This window comes from Ptychodera flava, assembly GCF_041260155.1.
Source record: "Ptychodera flava strain L36383 chromosome 23 unlocalized genomic scaffold, AS_Pfla_20210202 Scaffold_24__1_contigs__length_23054250_pilon, whole genome shotgun sequence".
Lineage (NCBI taxonomy): Eukaryota > Metazoa > Hemichordata > Enteropneusta > Ptychoderidae > Ptychodera > Ptychodera flava.
Window position 1 is genome coordinate 18,662,341 of NW_027248278.1, and position 24,841 is coordinate 18,687,181.

The 24,841-nt window shown below is 38.8% G+C and overlaps 1 protein-coding gene across 1 annotated transcript; it reads left to right on the forward strand.

Moving 5' to 3' along the window:
- The first annotated feature begins 620 nt into the window (after nt 1-620).
- Nucleotides 621-11,677, forward strand: LOC139124860 (zinc finger protein 417-like). Its single transcript, XM_070690962.1, has 3 exons — nt 621-821; nt 5,442-5,564; nt 9,640-11,677. Exons 1-3 carry the CDS (start codon nt 671-673, stop codon nt 10,332-10,334), a joined length of 969 nt encoding a protein of 322 aa, XP_070547063.1. The 5' UTR covers nt 621-670; the 3' UTR covers nt 10,335-11,677.
- The last annotated feature ends 13,164 nt before the right edge of the window (nt 11,678-24,841 follow it).

Sequence of the window (24,841 nt, forward strand, 5' to 3'; positions counted from 1 at the left end):
TGTTTGATTGTATTTTCAGTGTGTTACCCATGGTATAAATAAGATCTATAAACTGATATTTTTGTAAAGTGAATCAAAATGTACATGTATTTACATATCTTAATTTAGTTTCTTGAATACAGTCTGTGTGCGATAGAACAGCATCTTGTTACTGAGTGTGAAAAACCAGCAAACAAACATTGCACCGAAATTTGGTAAAAAATATATATATCGAAGAAGGAAAGTGAAAAAAGTTGCCAGCATATGCCCTGTAGAAAAAAATAATAATTCATGGTGAAGCAGGTTGGAAAAAAATAATGGCTCTCCACCAATCTTCCAAGCCCCCCCCGGATATCAAATGATCCACCCTTAAAGCATAGTTCGAGAGTCGAGTTAGGTCTCTGCATTGCTCACCACTGTGCGAAGAAGTCTATGAAGGACAGAGAGCCAGTCCGTTTAAATAATAGTAATCGGGGTGGTGTCACATGCAGTTCGGATGAACTTGCCCTCGATTCTAACTCTGTCGTCTCACCATCCATGGTCACTCCACAAAGTGGAGTTCAACAGAGCGCCCTCAATATATCGAGTAACACAGCTGAAGGTCAAAGGTCCAGGATGATTGCTTTCGCAAATCATCTGCATCGCATGAGAGCAGAGCGTAAGGAGTCTCTTCAACTGCGTTTCCGTTTCCATGAGGTGTTCGTGTAGCAGACTTTTGACTCCAAAGATGGAATCGACGGGAATGGTGGACAGTAACAGCACTGTATTTGACTGCATGAAGACGGCCAGTGATATAAACGTATCACAAGTTTGCTCTGGTGAGGCTCTGCCAAGCGCTCAAGGTATTGTTCATATAACTTCTTTATGAGTATGCGACTGTCCCAAGAGTTTATATTACGCAATGGCGCTCGGCTCACTAACGTGGCCATGAGGGTCAAATGATTAGGTTTTCTTACTTCAATCAAACAGGCCGTTTAGCGACAGTGACTTGGTTGTAATTGTCAGAACGTACGCAATCTGACAGAAAAGTATATACCGTACCAAATTCAAAAGTGTTTTATTTTTTATATTGTGTTAGCGCGGCTGTCATGTTCGTGCGAACATATGAGAGATCGGATATCGGCATTTCATGTGGCTGGTATTTACGATTGTTTTGTCCCGTTGGTCATTTTTCATGTACTTATTAAACAAATCATGTATAGATAGCAACTGTGCAAACGTGACAATGATATTAACCCGTCTTTGATTTGGTCATGAAGTATTGTGACCCCGTCACGATTAGGCCATGAGGTAAAAAAAGATATTTCTTTTTACCTCTGTGATTAGGCGAAGTAGCCGCTTATCCAGAAAAGGAGCCACACTTTTTACGATTCTAGACAGAAACTAACCTCTTCCAACAGCTTTATCTGGCCGGCTTTCGATGTGTACGTTTTGAACTGAACGGGTGTTTCTAAAGCGGCAGAGATACAAAAACGAAACCGGTCAAATTTTAGTTATCGACAAGAGGCCAGATTAGCGTTAATCGTCTATGTTTGCATGCAGCAAACACGGTCCCTGCACCTTAGTGGGTGTTATTCCGGCGCTTGACTGCCGCTTTGAAGGCAAAGATCTTTCAGCCCGATAGCAAGTTGGTATTGACCACAGTCACCTGTTTTCAAAAATTCTGCTCTACGCCTATTCAAAACATAAGACTTGTGTACATACGTCTGAGAAGAACACAGGCGTATTCTCCTCAGACGTGTATGTACACACGTCTTTGGGGCGCGTAGCCGCAGAATTTTAGAAAATAGGCGACTGTGTATTGACTTAATCATTGTTCTCTTGTAAATTGGTGTTCGGTAAAACTGAAAAAATCTGCATATTTATTTTAGTAATTTCACAGAGTTAAAGACATTTATGTGACTTTTAGTTTGAAACCCATTAATTAAGATGACCGTGAGGACGGCGTTGGGTCATATTACGTGTAAGTCCGTCCGTTCGTCCGTCTGTCCGTCCGTACGTACGTACCCCCTACGTACGTACGTATGTTTATGTATGTATGTATGTATGTATGTATGTATGTATGTATGTATGTATGTATGTATGTATGTATGTATGTATGTATTATTATTATTTATTTATTTATTTATTTATTTATTTATTTATTTATTTATTGCAACTCGATAACTCCGTAGGTGAAACACCTCTTTTCATGGAAGTCGAATAGATTATCAAATAGTAATGAAAATGTTCTTGCTGTTCTGACAGGATTAAAGGGGAACTTCTGACCACAGTACGCGTAGATGGAGTAAATATATAGATCAGGCGACACAGGAATTAACGTTGCGCTCGAAACTTTATTTCCCCAGGTCAGCCTGATGGCTGCCTGGGGCAACTCTTAGCTCCGAGAGCCTGGAGATATGCTCACTCCAAGGCCCCCAAAGTCCGACTCCCAAATTTACAATACTTTGTCGACAAGAAAACTTGCCAACGCTAGTTTCACAATGATTAATTCGTAGTATGTATGAGACATGTCACAACATCATTGTTTTAAATCCAAGCTGTGAAAATATGAAAAGCGATACTTAACAGCTACAGTTCTGATAAAAGTTCGTCTACATTGTCTTTCTATTGTCCAACCTTGCGTGAGACATTTCATGCATAATCATAGGAATTCACGATACATGAGGGTGCCAGGAATGGTGCTGCCATTGAATTTGAACACAGGAGAGACTTGCAAATGTAAATTTGCCGCCAATTTTGAAGAATTACACCTCCGGTAAATCGTGGGAATTCAAGCCCAAGTGGCGAAATGTTGAAATTTGGCGAATTACTAGAATGAAGATTTACAGTAACCGGTACAAATTATAGAAACATGACATCGTTCTTTCTCCCACAAAGGCTTGCCCTCAAGCCTTATATAAAAGGTGTCTCAAATATAGATAGAATACAAAAATATTACATTTACACAAAATACACAAGGAAAGTACAGAATTTCAGAAGAACATAAAGTGGAAAGTACAATTTTTTGTTTGTAATTAGAAAATGACATTGTTATTTGAAAATAATCGAATAATGTATGTGTTGCAGTGCTGATCGCAGATGTATACAAGCTGTATCGGGCAATGTCTGCGGTTATGTTTGTGATCAAAAGTTTCTCCCAGTGAGATCCGTTTCTAGAACAATTTCGATTACCATATTGACGATGTTCAAATTTAAAAACTAACTATTCAACTCAACTCTCCAACCCCCCGATCCTTCGTATCGGAGACGTCTTACGCGTAGCACTGCAGCGTCGGTAATTCTCGTAGCTCTATATAATTATCTTCACTTAATAAAAAAAAAAACACTCCCAACCCCAAACCAACCCGCGTAGATGAGGCTTCGTATAAAATAAAGACAAACGAGTATAAATAATTAGATTTCTCTGTTGAACAATACCAATATTTGGAATTAAAGCGAGTCTACTATACTAACTATTTGACCACAAAAACGCCTCGAACAATTGTCAAATTCAGTTCGCAGACAAAAGACGCAGTTCCAACGATCATACACAGTTCTCTTGTTCAACTTCGGCAAATCTCGAATCTGCTCACCCTTCAAAATGTTGATACTCTTATCTTCTCATGGTTGATCTGCCTTGACGTGTTCTTCGCTGGCTTCCTTGGGTTGAATGATTCAGCTTGCCTCTGTAAATATCACCTTCTCCTGTAATTTGTTTCGGTCTGAATTCTTCATTGTCCATCCTTTATGTCATCCGGGGAATTTCACTCAGGTGTCCGGGAGCGACTCGCTTCTCGAAGTTCTATCGGGAAATTCAATTCAGCTTTGCGGTGAGAGGCTTCGTTTTCGTCGTTTTCGGGGAATCATGCGGCTCAGATACTGGCAAACGATTCGCTTTGTAGCTCAAGGCTCGACCAAACACCACATTTGGTCGATATTGCAACCGGGTTTTAGTTCCTCCACCATATCAAATCGTAAAGAAGTGTCCATCCTGTTCTGAGTCCGGATCAAGGGGTAATAAAAATGTTCTTGCTGTTCTGACAGGATTAAAGGGGAACTTCTGACCACAGTACGCGTAGATGGAGTAAATATATAGATCAGGCGACACAGGAATTAACGTTGCGCTCGAAACTTTATTTCCCCAGGTCAGCCTGATGGCTGCCTGGGGCAACTCTTAGCTCCGAGAGCCTGGAGATATGCTCACTCCAAGGCCACCAAAGTCCGACTCTCAAAATTTACAATACTTTGTCGACAAGAGAACTTGCCAACGCTAGTTTCACAATGATTAATTCGCAGTATGTATGAGACATGTCACAACATCATTGTTTTAAATCCAAGCTGTGAAAATATGAAAAGCGATACTTAACAGCTACAGTTCTGATAAAAGTTCGTCTACATTGTCTTTCTATTGTCCAACCTTGCGTGAGACATTTCATGCATAACCATAGAAATTCACGATACATGAGGGTGCCAGGAATGGTGCTGCCATTGAATTTGAACACAGGAGAGACTTGCAAATGTATTGCCGCCAATTTTGAAGAATTACACCTCCGGTAAATCGTGGGAATTCAAGCCCAAGTGGCGAAATGTTGAAATTTGGCGAATTACTAGAATGAAGATTTACAGTAACCGGTACAAATTATAGAAACATGACAAGATAAAAGAAAATCATATTACAGAACAATACTTGAAAACACAAAAAACACAGAAGTACAAATATCAGAAAAAAACTACGAAGAGGCATCAGACAAGTAAATAGAATACTTGTCAGTGGCTTTAGGGAGATTGTTATATTCATCCACACCCGCAACAGACAAGGTGTTTTGATAAAGAATTGCATAAGTGCTTTGGGAACTTTAAAGGGACAAAGTAGCCCATTTTTCATGAATTTTGTTTGATACGAGATACTACTTATATTGTTTGACCTCTTGAAAGATACTGAATGAATGGATGACCATGCATATATACGACCCCAGTTTTAGACACGATACATGAAACCATCGCGAAAATGAATTAATGGTCATGACCATTAATTCATTTTCGCCATAGTTGCATTAAATTTGTCTAAAACCAGGGTCGAATGTATGCATGGTCACCCATTCAATCAGTATCTTTCAACATGTCAAACAATATAAGTAGTATCTCGTATCAAACAAAATTCATGAAAAATGGGCGACTTTGAGGTTCTGACTGCAAGAACGCAGTGATCTGGAAGGGATATAATTATTGAATATACTGGTTATATAGATATGTACATATCTATCTATCTATCTATCTATCTATCTATCTATCTATCTATCTATCTATCTATCAATGTATCTATCTGTTTCTGTGTGTATGTGTATGCATACGTGTACGTATGTATGCATGTGTATGTGTATTCATATGTATATGTATTTTGAAATGGTGTAATTTGAGTTTAGTGTATGCTTATTCAAGCATTACCTCGTTAAACGTTGAAATATTTTTGTTCCTTCCAGAATGTTCAGTGATTTGTCAAGCTGCAAGACGCTCTGACCTGTTTCAAGACCTGATGATTTCCTTCGAGATGGTGTCAGACACATTGTGTCAGCAATATAGAGGCAACATACTGCCAATGGAAGGTAGGCTGGTATATATACATAATACTGCAGCTTGTTAAGACATCACTCGAGGAAATAATGGCATATAATGTACTTCTCTTTACAACGAGGAAGGTCGATTATCCGGCATTCCACTGCGTAAACTTAGTTTTCACTTTCTGAACCTCATCACTTTGTTGACGCATATGTAATAATCCAAGCAAAGTGAGGCCCTGAAGAGATAGGAATAGATTTAGATTTTAGATAAGGAACGAAGTGACGATAGTCTGGAGACTTGGTGTATCTACTGTGTTGAGATAAACCATAGACTGTCTACATGTAAACCTAGCTGGTTGAGTAAAGGTTTTGCACCTGATAAAACTACAAAAGGGTAGCATGAGAAACATGTTGGAGTGAAACCTGAAAACAACTGCAGAACTAGAATGCTCTATAGATGGCGGCAACACAGTATAGGCTTTGTAAGTGTACAACCATACTGGTCGACAATGTCGCTGTTGCTTAGGCGATTATGTCATTCTCATTTTACAACGAAATTACAATCTCTTATCACCACTGAGTCCATCGGTCGTCGTACGACTACAGGGCTCGAAATTAACTTTTACCTGGTAGTCCACTTGGGCTACCATTTTCTGTAGTTGGTAGCCCAGTGACAATGGTTGGTAGTCCATGAATATTTTAGTTTAGGGATATTGTACTCATCCGAGTAAAAGCCCCGGTTCAGCCACACAAATAACAGTAAAACTAGGGGTTTCAACTCGAGAAACCCCATGTTATGTATCACAAATGCTTAATATATGCTAATTTATGTACATTTTAACACTTTCTCTCACTTTCAAAATCGGCTTATACATCCGAAGAAAGTGTAACTTGAATAAAGAAAACAGAAAAAAAATATTCTCATGATCTTTATGAACTGGCATGCCTTGTTACACCCGAGTCTCTCTGTACAGAACGTAATACATTGATACTGATCGACAACCATAGATAAAAGACAGCGAAACTCAGCCAAGCTTAACTGACACAGTGTTTTATATTACTATTCTAAATCAAACTTAGTATTACACAATCTCTTGATATAGAAGTGACAGTTTTGTGAAATTTCACCATCAAAACCCCAAAACTTGATACATGTACGTCTTGTATGCTGCATTTAGCTCGTCTGAAAGTGACAGACATCGCACGCCAAGTATTTCATGTCCCAGGCTTTGGTAGTCCGTGTAGGCTACCATTTCATGGACTTTGGTAGCCCCAGGGAAAAGTTGGTAGTCTGTGGACGCGGGACTACCGCTAATTTTGAGCCCTGGACTAGGATACCAGTGATAAAGCAGAGTAGTGGCCTATGAATGACAATAATTGACATATATGTCAAATTCTTTGGAAAAGATTCTTACAGACTGATGATCAAAGCCTGCTATACCACAACTTTTATCTAACTTTATACTCCTCATATTTAAGCCAACCCATTATAATATCTCAAGGTAAAACAAATCATATTACAGCTTGCTGACATCAGATTGATGACGTTGTGGATGTTGTAGATTAACTGCCACTTATGTGCTTATTAGTCCCCACGGACACCGTCCGGGGGGACTTATAGTTTGGTCATGTCCGTGCGTGCGTCCGTGCGTGCGTCCGTGCGTCTGTCCGTGCACAAGGATAGTACCCTACCCCATACAGATGCACGTCGATTTGTTTCACAATGCAATCGAATTTTGGCCGTGTTAGAGGATTTTTTAGTTTTCACCTCCATAGACTCCCATGTATAAGGCAGTCTCCATAGACTCCATGTATAAGGCAGTCCATAGACTCCCATGTTGCCTTAGACTAAGGCAGTCCATAGACTCCCATGTATAAGGCCAAAAAAATAAAATAAAAATTTAGTTTCTCATCGTATTCATATTGCAAAAAGGATGCAGTGACACAGTTTTTAGTCCCCACGGATGAAGTCCAGGGGGCGTATAAATTGGGTCATGTCCATCCATGAGTCCATCCGTTCACGCAGATATCTCAGATATTTTGACAAAATGTCACATGACCTTGGTGACCTTTGACCTCAAATATATATATTTGTCCATAACTCAGTAACCACAAGTGCTACACCCTACATATATGGTATGATGGGACAGCTTATTACGCCACGTATTGTACCTCATTAATTATGTGCATATCTACTTTTGAGCGAGTCAATAGAGCCAGAGGTCTGATTCTTGGTATATAGGGATAACTTAGCAATACTATTTTTTTTTCAAAATGTCACGTGACCTCGGTGACCTTTGACCTAAAATATACATATTTGTCCATAACTCAGTAACCACAAGTGCTACACCCTTCATGTATGGTATGATGGGACACTTTATGATGCCACATATTGTACCTCATTAATTATGTGCATATCTAATTTTGAGCGAGCCATAGAGCTAGAGGTCGGATTTTTGGTATATAGGGATAACTTAGCAATACAATTTTTTTTCAAAATGTCACGTGACTTCGGTGACCTTTGACCTAAAATATACATATTTGTCCATAACTCAGTAACCACAAGTACTACACCCTTCATATATGGTATGATTGGACAGCTTATGACACCACATATTGCACCTCATTAATTATGTGCATATCTTATTTTGAGCGAACCAATAGAGCTAGAGGTCTAATTTTTGGTATATAGGGATAACTTAGCAATACAATTTTTTTGACAAAATGTCACATGACCTCGGTGAACTTTGACCTCAATATACATATTTGTCCATAACTCAGTAACCACAAGTGGTACACCCTTCATATATGGTATGATGGGATACCTTATGATGCTTCATACTGTACCTCATTAATTATGCGTGTATCTAATTCTGAGCAAACCCATAGAGCTGGATGTCTGATTTTTGGTATATAGGGATAACTATAGGATAGAAATTTTTTGACCAAATGTCATGTGACCTCGATGACCTTTGACCTGAAATATACGTTTATGTCGATAAATACGTAACAACAAGTGCTCTGTCCTTTATATTTAGTAGGGTGGGAGACCTTATGACAACACACGCTTTACCTCATTATTATGCACACATCTAATTCGGGCATGGGAATAGAGCTAGAGGTCTGATTTTTGGCATATAGGGATTAATTAGCAATGCAATTTTTTTTAAAAAGTCACATGACCTTATGACCTTTGACCTTGATTATACATATATATGCATAACTCAGTAACCACAAGTTCTATACCCTCCAATTCTGATAGGATATTAGACCTTAAGATGTCACATCTTGTACCTCATTATTATGTGCATATGTATTTCTTGGCTGGCCAATACAGCTAGAGGTCTGATCTTTTTTCCCGATTTAGAACCATAACTTAGACATGCCTCATGTGTTTCAAATTGGGAACAACGACATAGACCTATGTGCCCATAGATCTCAACATATACACTCCAGTGATACTTCTTAATGACCACATTTCCCTGCCCCATCAAGACTAATACTCGTATTACAAGTGGGGACTATGTCATTGTCAATGACTTGTTTACTATCGACTTTGTGGTTGTTCTGACAAATAAACGTTTTGTCTTGATTGAACATAAAACCACTTACAGAAAGTTTTGTGTAAAGCAAATCACCTACCTCAGTAACACTGAACAGATGTTGCGAACAAGGATACGTGTCTATATTATTAGATATCATTCCAGTCCAACTTTGTATCACATATTGAATCTGTAGACAGTCCTGTGTGAGTTAAAGTCTGAAACGAAAATGAATGAACTGCCGTAATTTTGGTGTACGAAAACTTAAAAACCACACTTATTATAGCACTTAAATGTTGTCCACCGCTATCTAGCATCGTCCTTCATGACATGTTTAAATTATGATGAAATTTAAAATACTGCGTTTAACCACAGCTCCTCCATCAAGGATGAAGGGACAGTGTTCGAACTGAATTAGTCAATGTGAAAGCAAAGATACAGCTTCATTGGCACGATTTTTAATTTCCAACTGTGATAAATTTAGATATATATCATGAAGCAAAATTACTTAACTCTCTCTCTCTCTCTCTCTCTCTCTCTCTCTCTCTCTCTCTCTCTCTCTCTCTCTCTCTTTGCAGGTGCATCAATAATTATACGAAGTCTTGTCAAACATGGATTGATAAAAGTTGAGTATAGCAGTGCCAGCATTCAAGGGAATAAAGATAAGGAACATCAACAACGGGAGCTTGGTTTTACAAATCAACAATCGATACGCACGGAAAGCGGAGATTGCGCCGATCTGGGAGAGAGCCAATCTAAACACAGGAACGCCGACACACAGAATCTACAAGCGTGGATGAATACCACTGAGAGCACGTGTCAACATCAAGGGAATCAAAACGACCTTGGAAAAATTATCAAAGTGAAAAAACATTCACAATCAGAAGTGTTTTATTCCCATGTACAGTACGGAACAACAGTAGAAGGGAAAAATAGAGTTGATACGCACAATATGATCCACAATAACAGATATGCACCATCACATGAATATCGGAAATGTGAGAATTCTTGTACAAGGAAGAACCATGTTGATGCACACTCAAATAGCTTGATCTATTCAAGTGCCGTTTTAGGTAACAGAGAAGATTGTGGAAGAAAGTGCAATGAAACGAAAGACATGAAACCATATCAATGCAGTGTGTGCGGCAAGAGATTCAAACACAAGTCATCTGAAAAGACACACATGTTGATGCACTTGAAAAACAGACCGCATGAATGCAAAGAGTGTGGTAAAAATTTACCCACAAGCAATCGCTCAAAGCACATATGTTGATCCACTCAAATGTTAAACCATACCAATGCAAGGAGTGTTCTAAATCTTTTACCCAAAAAAGCACGCTACGGACACATATGTCGATTCACTCGGATGTCAGACAACATCAATGCAAAGAGTGCGGTAAAACCTTCCGCAGCAGGAACATCTTCATTCACACATGGTGACACATTCAGACTTCAGACCCTTTGAATGCAGAGAGTGTGGTAAAACCTTCAACTACAAAAGCTCTCATCAGGCACACATGTTGACACATTCAAATGTCAGACCGCATGAATGCAGAGATTGTGGTAAAACATTTAAACGCAAGCAGAGTCTTAAGGCACACATGTTGACCCACTCAAATCTTAAACCATTCAAATGCAAAGACTGTTCTAAATCATTTGCGCACACGGAGCTTCTAGAGAAACATATGCTGATTCACTCAAACGTCGGGTCACATGAATGCAGACAGTGTGGTAAAACCTTCTACAAAAAGGGCAATCTTCAGACGCACATGTTGACACATTCAAATGTCAGACCACATGAATGCAAAGAGTGCGGTAAAACGTTCAGACAGAAGGCTCATCTCAGTACTCATATTTCGAGTAAAGAGTGCAAATTCTGTGGTGAAACATTTACACCTAAATGTAATCTCAGGGCTCATATGTCCATCCATTCAAAGCAAAAGTTACCCCCCAATATGCTTTCACCTCAGTATGAATGTGAAGTTTGCCACAGAACGTTTCAAACGAGGAGTGCTTTGAAACTCCATACAATTACCCACTCAAACTTCAAACCACATGAATGCCAGGAATGTGGCAAGACATTTACATATAAGCACCATCTTGTATCACATATGTTAACACACAGATCATATGAATGCAAAGTTTGTGGTAAAACATTTTCAAAAGCGGGTAATCTTAACACACATAATTTGATCCATTCTGGTGAAAGACCACATGTATGTAAAGAGTGTGGCAAAACGTTTCGGTATAGTTGTTCCCTCAAGAAGCATACATTATTTCATACAGGTGTACGACCATATATGTGCAACGAGTGTGGTATAACATTCACAACTGCAAGTCGTTTTAAGAAACACACCACGTCCCATTTAAGTGCCAAACCATATGAATGCAATGACTGTGGTAGACAATGTACAAATAATTGTAGCCTGAAAAGTCCTGTGTTGAAACAATGAAAGGTCAGTTCGTACAAGGGCAACCAGTTTCTTCAATAAGCCATGCAGAAGCGAATAAACACGGAAGCAGGGAGCAATGAAACCATATGAAGCAAAACCTGTGTCATCACATGTTAACTACAGTACTAGAATAAAATGCGCATGATGGTTATAATATTATCAGAGTCATTTAGTTCTGCTTATTGTCATAGATTACCTGTCTGTCAAAGTATTTCTTCCGAGTTTAAAATAATGTTTTAAATATTTCAAATTGATAAAACACGATTGAAACTAATTTCAGATAATTACATGGTGAAGTAATGTCTGTTAAATCTTCAAATGTAAGCTCATCTGCTTTTCTTTTAAAGTTAAACACTTGTTGTTATGACAACATTCAGCTATAGGGCACCGAACGTATTTTTGAGAAATTTGAAAAATATGAAGATCCAATTCCTTACGTAACTGGTTCCAATCGTCTTAATATTATGAATATATTAGGTTACGATTATTTAGGATAGGTTCTTTTTGTTGTCATGTTCTCAAGTACCGTTGATCATGAAACTATGAGCATTCCTAGAACCGAGACAAAAAATGCATTTTGCCAACACTGCTGAAATTATACTTTTTCCAATAATATTGAAGAGATTTCGCCGAAGTATGAAATCGTTGTTTTCAAACTTGATAGCAATTCGATTAAAATTACAATTTGATAATGTTTGTTTGTTTACCGGGGAATTAGTAGTTGACTTCGGTGTAACAATGACACAATAAAGAGCAATGGTATTGATCCGCTAGTCTGAGTGTATGTCTGTCTATCGCTTGGATACCCTTCTTCCTTCTTCAGACCTAAAGTTTGTGCTGATGTAACATATATAATCCCGAAACAATAAATTGTATTTTTTTACAATTCCAGGATTATGTACGGCCACTAGTCTCTGTATGTATTTTATATGCATGAGCAGTTATAGTTAGTTTGGTTATACAACAAGAGTACTATTTGAAACCCATCAATCTGGCATGACTTTTCTAATTACACAGCACTCAAATATCTCAGGTCTGTTTAGTCGATAGTTCGTTGGGACAGATTGTGCCTTTGGGATAGATATTTTGATTATAAATATTTTACAATTATTTTCTAGTCTACAACTTGTTCGGCTAACTTTATACGTCTGTGGGTTAGAAAAAATTTCATCGTCTTAATTTTTCTGAAATCGTAAATGCATTGTTTCTTCATAGAGTAATTATGACAAATCAAGTATTAGAACAAATCTTTCTTGCATTTACACGAAATTTGCTTTGACAAATCGTGTAAATGCAAGAAAGATTTGTTCTAATACTTGATATGTCATAACTATAGTAATACTAGTATTTTCAGCGAGTCACGTGAAATTTGCAAATGTATAATGAGGTCGAAATCTCGGTCAATTTCCGAGATACAAAGTCACCCGAAAACATTAAAACAAATCATTAAACGGTGTCATATAAAGCGTTACCATTTATAGTTTCTTTATTGAGAATTTTATCACATTTCAGACAACTTCTTGTCTGCGATTACAACTTAAATGTGTCTGTGTAGCAAATCCAGAGCGATAAAACACCACGCTTTATTGGTAACAAATTTTATTACCAAATGAGCGAATTTAACATTTTATGATCCGAAATTTACATGACCTATAAATTTACATTATGTAGAAAGGGGGAAATTAATGAGGAGCTTATATTTAAGAAATAAACAACAGCCAGCGACTGTTTACCAAGAGATTTTGATCAGTTTCAAGTCCAATACATATGGGCATAGCGAGTGTATTTATGTTGCTAAGGGACGGACCATTAGATCTTGGGAGGGGGTGGTCAAAAACAGAAAAAAAAAATTTCAGAGCAGAAAGTTAGGGAAAAAATCTTCAAACTAGTTTGCAATAAAAAAAAATAAATAAGAAGACAAAGGCGTAAAAAAAAAATCTGCAAAAATCTTTAAAATTTTGATTTTTTTTAGATTTTACCGACAGAAAGCAACTTTCTGTATTTTTTAGTACATCCTCCAGGCACATTTTTAATTTTAATTTATACATTTAGAGTGACTGTATCCCTTATACTGGAAGTTGTGATTATCTTATCTTTTCAGGACTTTTGTAATCTGATCACTTCAAAATTATGAAATTATAGAGCCTGTTTTCTACTTGTTTCCTGCATACCAAGCAGGTACACTAGGTAAAACATTGAAACTATGGTATGGTTGTCAAGACAGAATGCAGGCCACATCAGTTTCATTTTTTTCACAGCATTTTATTGCAATCATGAATGCAAGAATGGAAGAACAAGTAGAAACACATCAATAATGATAAAACAACATATCAAGTCATTATGTATTATTTTGCTTTTAAAAAGGCATTTTCATTCATTTTTCTCAAAAAACAGCCTCAAAAAACAACAGCAACACATGTTTTAACATTCAACAATACACTACGTAGAATGCCATCTATCCAACAAATCCCAACACAAAAACACACAAAAGGGTTGAACTTTGAAAGTTTCTCGATAGCAAATACTGAATAAATCTGCATGAATAATCGTTTTGTGTAGCAAATTTCAAAGAAATTGGACAAGCCCTTTCAGAGAATTCAGATTTTTTGACCATGAATGGCATAAATTGCCCTAAAAAGACAAATATTGAAATTTCAACACATCTATACACATCCAATCAATTTGGACATGCTACTACAGACAAATAGATGTTTTGATCAAAAAGGGCAACAATTGCTCTAAAAACACAAATATGCAAATTTAACTATATTATTTAGCTTATTTTAGCTTCTCAGCTTGTCAAAATCAATTGTAAATCATGAGATATGCATGATGTTTGGTGGGGTGAATGTAGGCATTTCACCACGCAGTAGAAAGGAAGCCAGGAAACCAAAAGAGTCAATTTTCAAAACTATAGGAAGCTACTGAGGAGCAGAAGACCATGTTTCAGAGGAAGATGTGTAATCCGAAAAAATGCTCCCAAAATGCCACCAATAGACCATTTTTATCTCTATTTTTCAAAAGCTCCAACAGCAGCAGGGGGACACCCCTCTCCTGACCGCCCCCCCCCCCAGTGACTGCTTGCGTGGCCGCTTGTGGTGCTTGGCACCACATCTTTGCCCTATCTTCAGACAGCGACGAACTAAAAAAAATTACAAATCTGAAAATTTACTCTGAAAAAAAAATTTGCACAGCTAATCTCAATTGGAAAAAAAAAATTCAGAAATTTACAATGGTAAAAAAAAAATTTCACAATTTCATTGTGACCACCCCCCTCCCAAGGTCTAATGGTTCATCCCTAAGTTGTCAAAGTCGAATGGTATAACCATTGCTAAGGTGAGTTATTGCTATTCAGTCGCGAACATGGCGCAGATATTTTCTCGTTTCGACAATCAGATCGCTGATTTTGCGCCCTCAATATACTGGTATGACATGGTATGGCGCAGAATGAAATATTCATACTAAAATTAAAAGTAACGTAATTAATATGAAATTTGGCTGATAATTATTTGATATAATATTATTTTAAAAATGAAATTACATGTCGGGTCATCATATCCGTTTTTATGGAAACTGAGTCTGAATAGGGCTCCCTATTATACCAATCCGAAAATGCAGTTGATTTTAGCATGGCAATCTCTTCTGACTTTTGACATCAAGAAATCTAAGTTTCGCAACCAAAAGGCATAAATTTTAATTCTTCCATCATTCGAAAAGGGAATCAAGATCAATGCTAAAGAACGTATCCTTCTCCCAAAATACAAATCTGAAATCTTATTTATTTTTTGTAAATGGTTTGTAACTTGCATTACAAATCCAGACTTAACATCCTTGAGTAAGTCTGATCAAGGTCGAGTATCTTTGTGCTCGAAAAACATCGAATTTCGGTGGAACTGCACGGCTGGAAGTAATGCTACAAGATATGAGATGCAAGCGAACCTTGATCAACACTATCAATGCATGTTACTATATGTACCTGTTTTATGAGTACATCTCCATTTGTCTTAATCTATCACGTGACAGTACGAGGACTTTTATAATAATAATAATTTAATAATTTATTTATTTATTGCCATATGCATTAAATACAATGAAAATTGATTTTTCACGTGCGCATCAGTGAAAGAATTAAAAATATCATAAACTGGAATAATATACTAAAAATAAACACACATTAAAATACAAAGACTAAAATACGAAATGTGAAACAAATATATTACATTTGATTTAAAATTCGAACTGCTGATGGATAAAAAACTCTTGCGAAAGACTTTTTTACGCCGATGGCAGTTTTAGTAGTTTTCTAATCTGTCGCGTGATTCCAAAAGGGTTGTCACTCCTCCTCTCGACCCCCATTCATTACCAGTTGACATTTCCCTTCGTTATTCGAGAGAAATCCACTGCACACAAAAGATTCCCGTATATACACAGTGAGAAGCGAATCAAAGATGAGTCCAGAAGGATTTCAGATTTTAATCCTCATTTTGTCGATTAACACTTACAACAGGAGTGCTACTCTCGGTGACGTGTTTGGTGGCAAGATAAAGGACCCTACCTGCTCCAGTACAGAGTTCTACTGTCCGTACGATAGTACATACCGCTGTAAGCCGAGAAACACACGATGTCTGCTCGAGTCAGAGAGAACCGAACAAACCTGTCTGAATCCACAAACTCACAATGAGGAGGGCTGCCGTGGAAACTTGAAGACTGGCGTTTTTGAAATCTGGGATGGTTGGACCAGTCTCTTCAGCTTGTTCTCTTCAGCGACTGCGTCCCGTTCTCATCATAGATTGAAGCGCGAATTCGTCACCTATAGAGGCTTCACCTACGAGTACAGTAGTACAGGTGTTGACATCCGGGACATCAGTGATCCAAACTGCAGGTATAACAGTCAGAAAGTTTCTTCATTTACCAAAGTTGGCACCAGTAAATGCAGGATGGGTGACTTGCATTCCTAGACATTCAAATGGAAGGGCAGTGACTACAGCGTATTAAGGCATAATGGTCAACATTTTGCAGATGGATTGATCCAACTTTTGAAAAGTAACTGTGAGTCGACATGGTCATTAAAGTCTGACATGCCAGCTAGCCGCACCCGTCAAGATTGACCCAAAGCGACAAATCCATTGTTATTTGGTGAATTCACCAAATTACTTTTGTGAGTCAAAATTTGGTATGCTGTTACTCATCATTTGAGTAACAGACAGGTCATATCTTGACACAACATCTCCGTATCTACCGTAGAATTTCCTAAATGATTTAACTAATCTACTTTATGAGAATCCTTGCCTCACTAACTTTTGAGCTAATAGGCTGTGTATAACTCGAAAGTCTTCATATGAATGGCATGCTCTACTGTATCTAAGGAGTTGTGAAATATGATACACACCATAAGCTGGAGATGATGGTATATTGCTCGACAAAAAGGGAAAGTTGAAAGGTGAATTAAATTCCTCTCTTTTTGAAGACTTTGCCATAATACAAGTCGACATCTACAAATCGGCTTACTCCTGATCAATGGACCGACTCTCTTGATCAGCGATTAAATTACTAGCACAGTTCTAATAAACCGGCCTCTATGCATAACTTCAGGATGAGAGTTACTTGCATGGACACCCTGGAGTTGCACTGGTAAAGATTGGTTGGTCACGGGAATTTTTCGCAACAACCTAGGGAGTCGTGAAAAGTTAATGTCTGGGATACATAGCTATAGGCTAAAAGGAAACTCGTTTTCGATGGTATCAAAATTGTCAATGATCGCCCTTACAGGAGCCACTCTGAGATAGAGAAGTTTCGTATCAAGTGAGATCGTTAACGGGAATGAAAGTGGGTTGGCAGCGATGATGTATGACGCATAACCGTATCCAAAAGTGTCAGTTATCCCAGATACTAACGCCTAGATTTTGTTGGTTTTGTATCACATTAAATCATTTCGTAAGTGGTATATGTGTGGGCGGGCAACAACGATGTATGAAGTACCTGACGATTAGACATCCTATGCCACGGTAAGGTGTTGTCTTTGGTCATTGTTGTTCACAAAATGCACCATATTTTATGGATTTATGGATGAGGGAACCTGCTGCACACGCCACGCACGGAACCCTCATGAACACATAATCGTATTTTGCATAACCCCATTTATAACACACGATGTGCCTCTAAACAATGAATGACGAGAGGTTTCCTTTTGAAAATAGAGACCCTTTCAAAGATCGGTAACGTACGGTCGCATCATTTACTTCAAGAACATGGAAGCTCCCGACATCTGGAAGTAAATGATTTGCGCACGCGTATAGAACATACTTGTTGGCGTCATTCAATCGTTACTACTATTGGCTCGTAACGTTTGTAGGCATTATTCACAATATTGATATAAATGAAATTGTAGCCATAGATACATAAATCGTAAATTCGCTGTTTGTTCTGATAAAGTGCGGTAGTTTACTTCCATGTACATGTGTCGAAACTACTGTATCCCATTGTGAAAAATGACTGTTTACATGGATAAATTACATGCCAAAGTTCAGCATATTTTTATGAATCGAACAAATATAGGTTGCAGCGATCGGTGTATAGTATTCCTCAACGTTTGTGGAAATCGTGCACCGAAAGAAGCCAGATCCTTGCCGTTTGTGTTGAGCTTCGGAGTTCCAAACAATATAGAAAATTACATTTCAAAGCCAAAAATTGGTGTTCCGATTACATTGCCAAAAATAGATATGTGTACAAACGAATAAAACTACAAAAGTGAACCAAGGATATATTTGTAATGTCAACTCTATATTGCCTGATTGTATTAGATATAGCAGAGTTACAATACAAAGTTGTGTAAACGGTGACACTTGTTTGATACTTTGAAGCCGATCATCATCACTGCGACCCATGGTCCAAAGTTCGCAATAAAGGTTTCTCTTTAAACACAGGCTTCTATGATAGACATAGACTCATTTTAAAAACATCGATCAGTAATGCAATGCAAAGCGAAACCTCGACATCCCTTCCAAATCCCCGAGCGGTGTTCCTTGGTTAAATGTACCGTTGTGAGCTCACTCTATTGCTAACCCTACAGTTTGTTCGTTAACATTGAAAGAACTGGTTAGGCCTACAGGTCGGGATTTAATTCAGCGCCTTCATGTATATGTAGTTTTCCAATTCGAAATATTTCCTTTTTATTGTTATTCTTTCGATCTCAACCCCAAATGTAATATCTACCATGGTTTTCCCCTCAAAGTAATGGTTTTCTTTCCTCGGTGCGTTTCTTCTTGAAAATTGCCATGGCAACTAGGATCGCCACTGCAAACACCACAACTGCTATCACCAATACAACAAAACCCTGCGTGTATTTCGACATACCACTATCTTCATCTTCGGAATTTGTTTTTTCCGTGAATATTCCCGCATGGTTGGAATCAGAGTCCATGAAGTGATCGTCCTGGTCCACGCTAACCCTTGGCCCCATGGCATTCCAGCTTGCAGCAGGTGCATTGTTATCACTGTGAGCGTGCCTTTCCTGGTCGCTTGTATCGATGACTGATTGGTACATAGACTTTAATAACCGAGTAGACTTACAGTGACTTTTCAAAAGTTGAATCAGACCATCCGCAAAATGTTGACAATTATGCGTAAATGCGTTGTAGTCATTGTCCTTCCATTGCGATGTATACGAATACAAGTCACCCGTCCTGCATTTACTGGTGCCAACTTCCCTAAATGAAAGAACTTTCTGACTGTTGTACCTGTAGTTTGGATCACTGACGTCCCGGATGTCAACACCTCTGCTACTGTACTCATAGGTAAAGCCTCGGTAAGTGACGAATTCGTGCTTCAATCTATGATGGTGAGAACGGGAGGCGGTCAGTGAGGAGACCGACCGGAAGAGATAAGTCCAACCATCCCAGATTTCAAAAATGCCAGTCTTCAAGTTTCCGCGACAGCCTTCCTCTTTTTGAGTCTGTGGATTCAAGCAGGTTTGTTCGGTTCTCTCTGACTCGAGCAGACATCGTGCGCTTCTCGGCTTACAGCGGTGTGTACTATCGTACGGACAGTAGAACTCTGTACTGGAGCAGATGGGGTCCTTTATCTTGCTACCAAACACGTCACCGAGAGTGGCACTAGCGCATTGAGTCGTAAACAACAAAACAAGGATCAAGACGCGAAATATTTCTGGACTCATCTTTGATTCGCTTTTCACTTGGTATATACGGTACGGAAATCTTTGGGTGGAATTGTCTCGAAGAACGTAGAAATTATTCACCCGTGTACGAGAGGAGGAGTTATGGCAAGCTCTACGGGGATCACACTACAGATTGAGAATGACCACAACTGCCTGAAACTATCAGGGTCAAAACGTCCTCGTACTGTCACGTGACTCTAAGTTTAACAAAAATAGGGAAGCACTAATCCGAACTTATTGTCAAATACGTAGATAGAGTTGTTCAAGGTTTGTTTGCAACTCCTATTTCTTGGCATTACTTCCATTCGTTGCATTCCACCGAAACTCGATTTTTTTTTCGCGCTAAACCATACTCGACCTTGGTCTGGTCCAAGGGTTTCCAGCCCGAATTTTATTGCGAGTTGACATATTGCGGGAGGAACCGTGGACCGGTGGTTAGGGTACCGGACTCACTATCGGAGGATGGTGTGTTCGAGACCCAGTAAGTCCAGAGTAATGGACTCACTGTCGGAGGATGGTGAGTTCGAGACTCCCAGCATGGTGTTGTGTCCCTGAGCAAGGCAAATTTACTCCTAAGTGCTCCATAGGAGGTTGATGGGTTATGCGTACGTCATCCTGTAATTGACCTATTAAACACCCGTTGGATGATGGACTGAAAAAATAATTACAAGCCATTTACCAAAAAAAGGAATTCAGTTCCAGATTTGCACTTTTGCAGTACGGTCTTTGGCAGGGATCTCGACTTCCCATTTGAATGGTGGTCAGAATATACATTGGGTATGCATTATGGTTGCGAGACTGAGATTTCTTTACGCCACGAGACCATTGCTTCACTTTTTGACTGTAACAAGCCAGGGGGAATTCTTTGTGTCAGATCGAAACTCAAGATATCAAACTACAGATTCGCCAACACACCCACTCCTTTGCTTTGAAGCTGTTGTGGTCATGGCTGATTACACATGTACACATATAATAAATCAAAAGTCGCTAAACAAATTGTGTTGAACAAGAGATCAACACAACAGATATTGACATATTGTATTCCTAGGCAGGGAGCGCGTGACAATGCTGCCTTGACGGGTGTCCGGGACATGTATCGACTAACCATCTTTCCTCCGTGTTTGACGCACTGAGGGCTAACGTATACTAGATGTCCTAACGATAATGCCGATTGGTAAAAACCACTTCAATGTAAATCTAAACAAAATGTATTCACAATCTTTGGAATACGCCAATTCAAGCACCTGTGAAAAGCTAAGTCCGTGCATAAATGACATGATACAAATACATGTGTACATATTGTAAGGTAGAATTTCTTTAGTCCGATTAAAGATCAAACAGTTAGAAAAGCAAAACAAACTATGCATTTGCAAATCGTGTAGTTGACAACGAAAGTTACACAGCTCTCAACCAATAGTGTATTGTGTGTAAGGTTAACCTCGTCACATATTGCGAAAATTAGCATACTAGTGCTGGTAGAACATTTATTAAACAAACAACATCACTTCTGAATATTTTCAATTGTATTGTTGCATCTAGATAAAATAGAAAAGACCTGCGACTAGCACATTTTCTACGTCACTTTGCCTGCTATGACGTCAGACACTAGGTATAGTCGACAGCTTGCAGCCTGATTAACACATTTCTAAACCGGAAAATTAAAACAGGCGTTTCACAGAGTTGTACTTCGATGGAATTCTACAAACATTTATAGGTAATTTAGATCACTCAATGAACGGCTACTTTTTTGAAAACTAAGCGAAAGACCAATTTCACGAATACTGTTTCTAGGCTGTGCTCTTCCCCAGCAAAGCACTTGTCTCGGCCGTACGTTTTTTCTTCACGAAAACCACATAGACGACAACGCCCCCAACTGTCAACAGGACCACGGCGATCACTGCTAGAGTCAACCATACTGCGCTAATTTGCACTTCACTCTTCGTCTCTTCGACATGAGTCCAGCTGCCGTCTATCAGAACACCGCCATAGTACACCTCAGTGCGTGTTTCGATTTTCCGCACGTCTGATCGCGAATCAATGATCCCATGTCCACGAACAGATGAACCACTCTCAGCTTTCACGTTACTATCTCCATTCAACGTCGGAGAGAGTCTTTTCCCCTGATCCACCCCGGTCATACCGTACAACTTGGATACTAAGGTTCTACAATTGCCTTCCAAAATCTGTGTCAGTTGGTCGACGAAATGCTGACAATTGCGGTAGAGGAAATGATAACGCGTTTTGTTCCACTTGTCGAGAAAGTCCTGCAAATCACTCATTTGACACCTACTGACCCCAACCTTTTCAAAGTCACGGACATTTCGTGTCTTGTACATGAAATTTGGATCGTTGATATCTCGTACATTGACGCCATCTTTTCCATACTCATAGGTAAACCCACGATACTCTATGAACTGGTGTTCCAAGCGATACGGGCGGCCATCAGAATGTGCCGATGACAGGAGACTACTGAGGGTGGACCATCCCTCCCAAATTTCAAAAACACCTTCGGTGACGTCACGTCTACAGCCATCCTCCTCTTGTGTTTTGGGGTTCAGACAGCTTTTCGAGGTTCTCTCCGACTCAAGGAGACAGCGCAGTCTTCTTGGTGTGCACTGTTCGGTGTAGTTACAGTAGAACTCAGTCCCTGCACAGAACGTGTCAGGCGGTTTGTAACCACTAGAGCTCTGGAGCTGAGTGGTAACGACAACAGACAAAATAGGTGCCAGAACCAGCAACGTTTGAAGTTCCATGCTTAGTCGAATATCAAATGTTATAAATCCTGCAAGGTTTAAGTCTGGTGATCGTCTGACGATGTCACTGTCGTGATTGCTGCTGACGTTATGGAAAATCGATCCACCGACAAGCAGTGATGTGTTGAATCTCCTGAACTCACAGAGAATGAACAACAGCAAATACAGAAACCTCACAAATATAACGGTCAAATTCACATATCTTCCTCTTTTCCTTTTGTATGCTCGGGTTATATATACAGTCGAGTAGAAAACAGTGGGCGAGTGCTTTAGTTGCTATATAATGAAGGATGAAGATCACGCTTCCCGTTTCTTAAATAGAAATTCCAAAAACTCCAACCCAGCCTCGTCAGACCATCCGCACTTAAGGACGTTCCCTGTACATTCATACAGGAAATGTACTTTATCATACATATATTCTAATAGTGCTTTGTCTATCAGCCATAAAAGTTTCCGATTAAGAAGTGTATCGGTAACGAAATAAGATACTTTATGTTCCAAAACTTAGCATTGTATTTCCGACGAACTCAGAAGGAGAAGTTGATGATTTTTCAGTACATGCGCTTTGCATCGAAACCACTGCTACACGTCATCAATTAATTTCATTTTCACTTTTACTTTACATATCATGTAAGTCTACTCTACCCCGCTCTAATTGTTAAAATTCAAGACGTCTCTGGACCACGTGCGCAACAATTCGCAGAAGTTGAAATGGCAAAATGGGCAATAAGTGATTTATTATATTGAGTCGTTGATGAATTTACTGAAAATAGGAGACCCGCGTAAACTCAAAACCTATAAGCCCCAAATCCACCAAGCTAAATACAAGCTATATACGCCAAATCGTTGCTAACAGTAATATTGCTTCCGGATTGTTGTACACGGCAGACAGTACTCAAAGTGGGGATGAAGAATTTGACTGTCTACCGTCACACATACCAATCTTTCCCTTTCTAATTATTGCTAACAACTGAGTAATCAAAATAGTCAAATGCTGTCTGCTTATTACACCCCTTGCGCCGGAACAAAAACAAGTGAAATCTTTCACTGTGTATTTGTAGTTTTACATGAAAGCATAATTTTCGCTACAAATTGAGAATTAGGAAACACAAATATATTATCACGATTGAAAAGCTTAACGTTTAATACCATCATATAGTTGACCACGTAGAATATGTAAGGCTTTGAATGCGTTCGTGACTAAATGTGCCTTTTAACCCTTTAAGCACTAAAGTCAACTTTTGTCGCCTTTATGAATGTACCCCAGTCAATTTTTCAGATTTTTGCCATAATTTTATAAAAATCAGTACCCATCCATTTGGTCCAAAATTATCCAAAAAATGCAGAAAAAATTATAAAAATTGTTAAAATGTTGGCCAATATCTTTTCGATGAATTAATGTCAGAAAATTTTGGTATCATTGAATTTGAATATCTATATAGTTTCGCTTGCCCGACTTCAAACATCCACTTTCGTTGTCCCTTTGAAGAACGCATGAAATGTGCCATACCTGCCAAAGGGCTAACCAACCGTTGGTTATTAGAGCTGCCAGCACGTCATTACACAGTGTACATGAAATGACAGCAATGTTGTCAAAGGGGTCGCCCTTTCAACATTTGCACGCTGTTGGGTATCAATTTGAAACGACAATTACCTTGCTTTTCCTTTTGCCTTGGTCACGTGCGACATGATTCACATATCCTGTAAAATGACACGGCTATATGTTGTTAAATGGTGTTTCCACTCTAGATATTCAGTTTAATCACAGTCCGTCCACCCACTGTGGTTTAGAAGGCAGGAAACAAAATGTCCTTCCTATTTCCATTAATAAGGATAGCAATAATGAAACACGCATTGAAAATGACTGGCGATTTTTGGATTCAACCTAGTTTTTATAACCGAATTAACATCTGGAAAACCTAGCGTATCTGTCACTTTAACCTATAGCTATGTCTGTGCTCAGACTTGCAGTAGACCAGCAAACAAATTTACGAATACCTTCTGTCCTGGCAGAAACGACGTCACTAATATTGCCCCATTCGCCTCTGATTTCAACGTTGTATTTCTTAAATCCATATTAATCGAATCAAGGGTTTTCAGTGAAGACTTCTCCATTTAGTCGTTCTCATTTAGCGAGTTTAGTCGTCTGTCATCGAACCAACATGGCAGAGTAAATCGTCCCATTCCTACTTTTATACCGTGATCAATAAAACAAACCCCGTCTATTATAATTCAGTTCTTTTTATGTAATCACATCTAAATTGGTTATGGATGAGATTAGATACTCCTCGCTGTCCTCAACTTCGAGCATTTATACTCTTTTTGAATAGAACTCAGTTGTCTAAGTATACAAATAGGGTAACTTTCTGTTTGGCTACATAAAAATGTGTGTGTTTTCCGT

Coding starts and splice junctions, on each gene's coding strand:
- LOC139124860 (XM_070690962.1), top strand. CDS start 671: ATGAGGTGTTCGTGTAGCAGACTTTTGACTCCAAAGATGGAATCGACG. Junction 822..5,441: donor GGCTCTGCCAAGCGCTCAAG/GTATTGTTCATA, acceptor TGTTCCTTCCAG/AATGTTCAGTGATTTGTCAA. Junction 5,565..9,639: donor CAACATACTGCCAATGGAAG/GTAGGCTGGTAT, acceptor CTCTCTTTGCAG/GTGCATCAATAATTATACGA.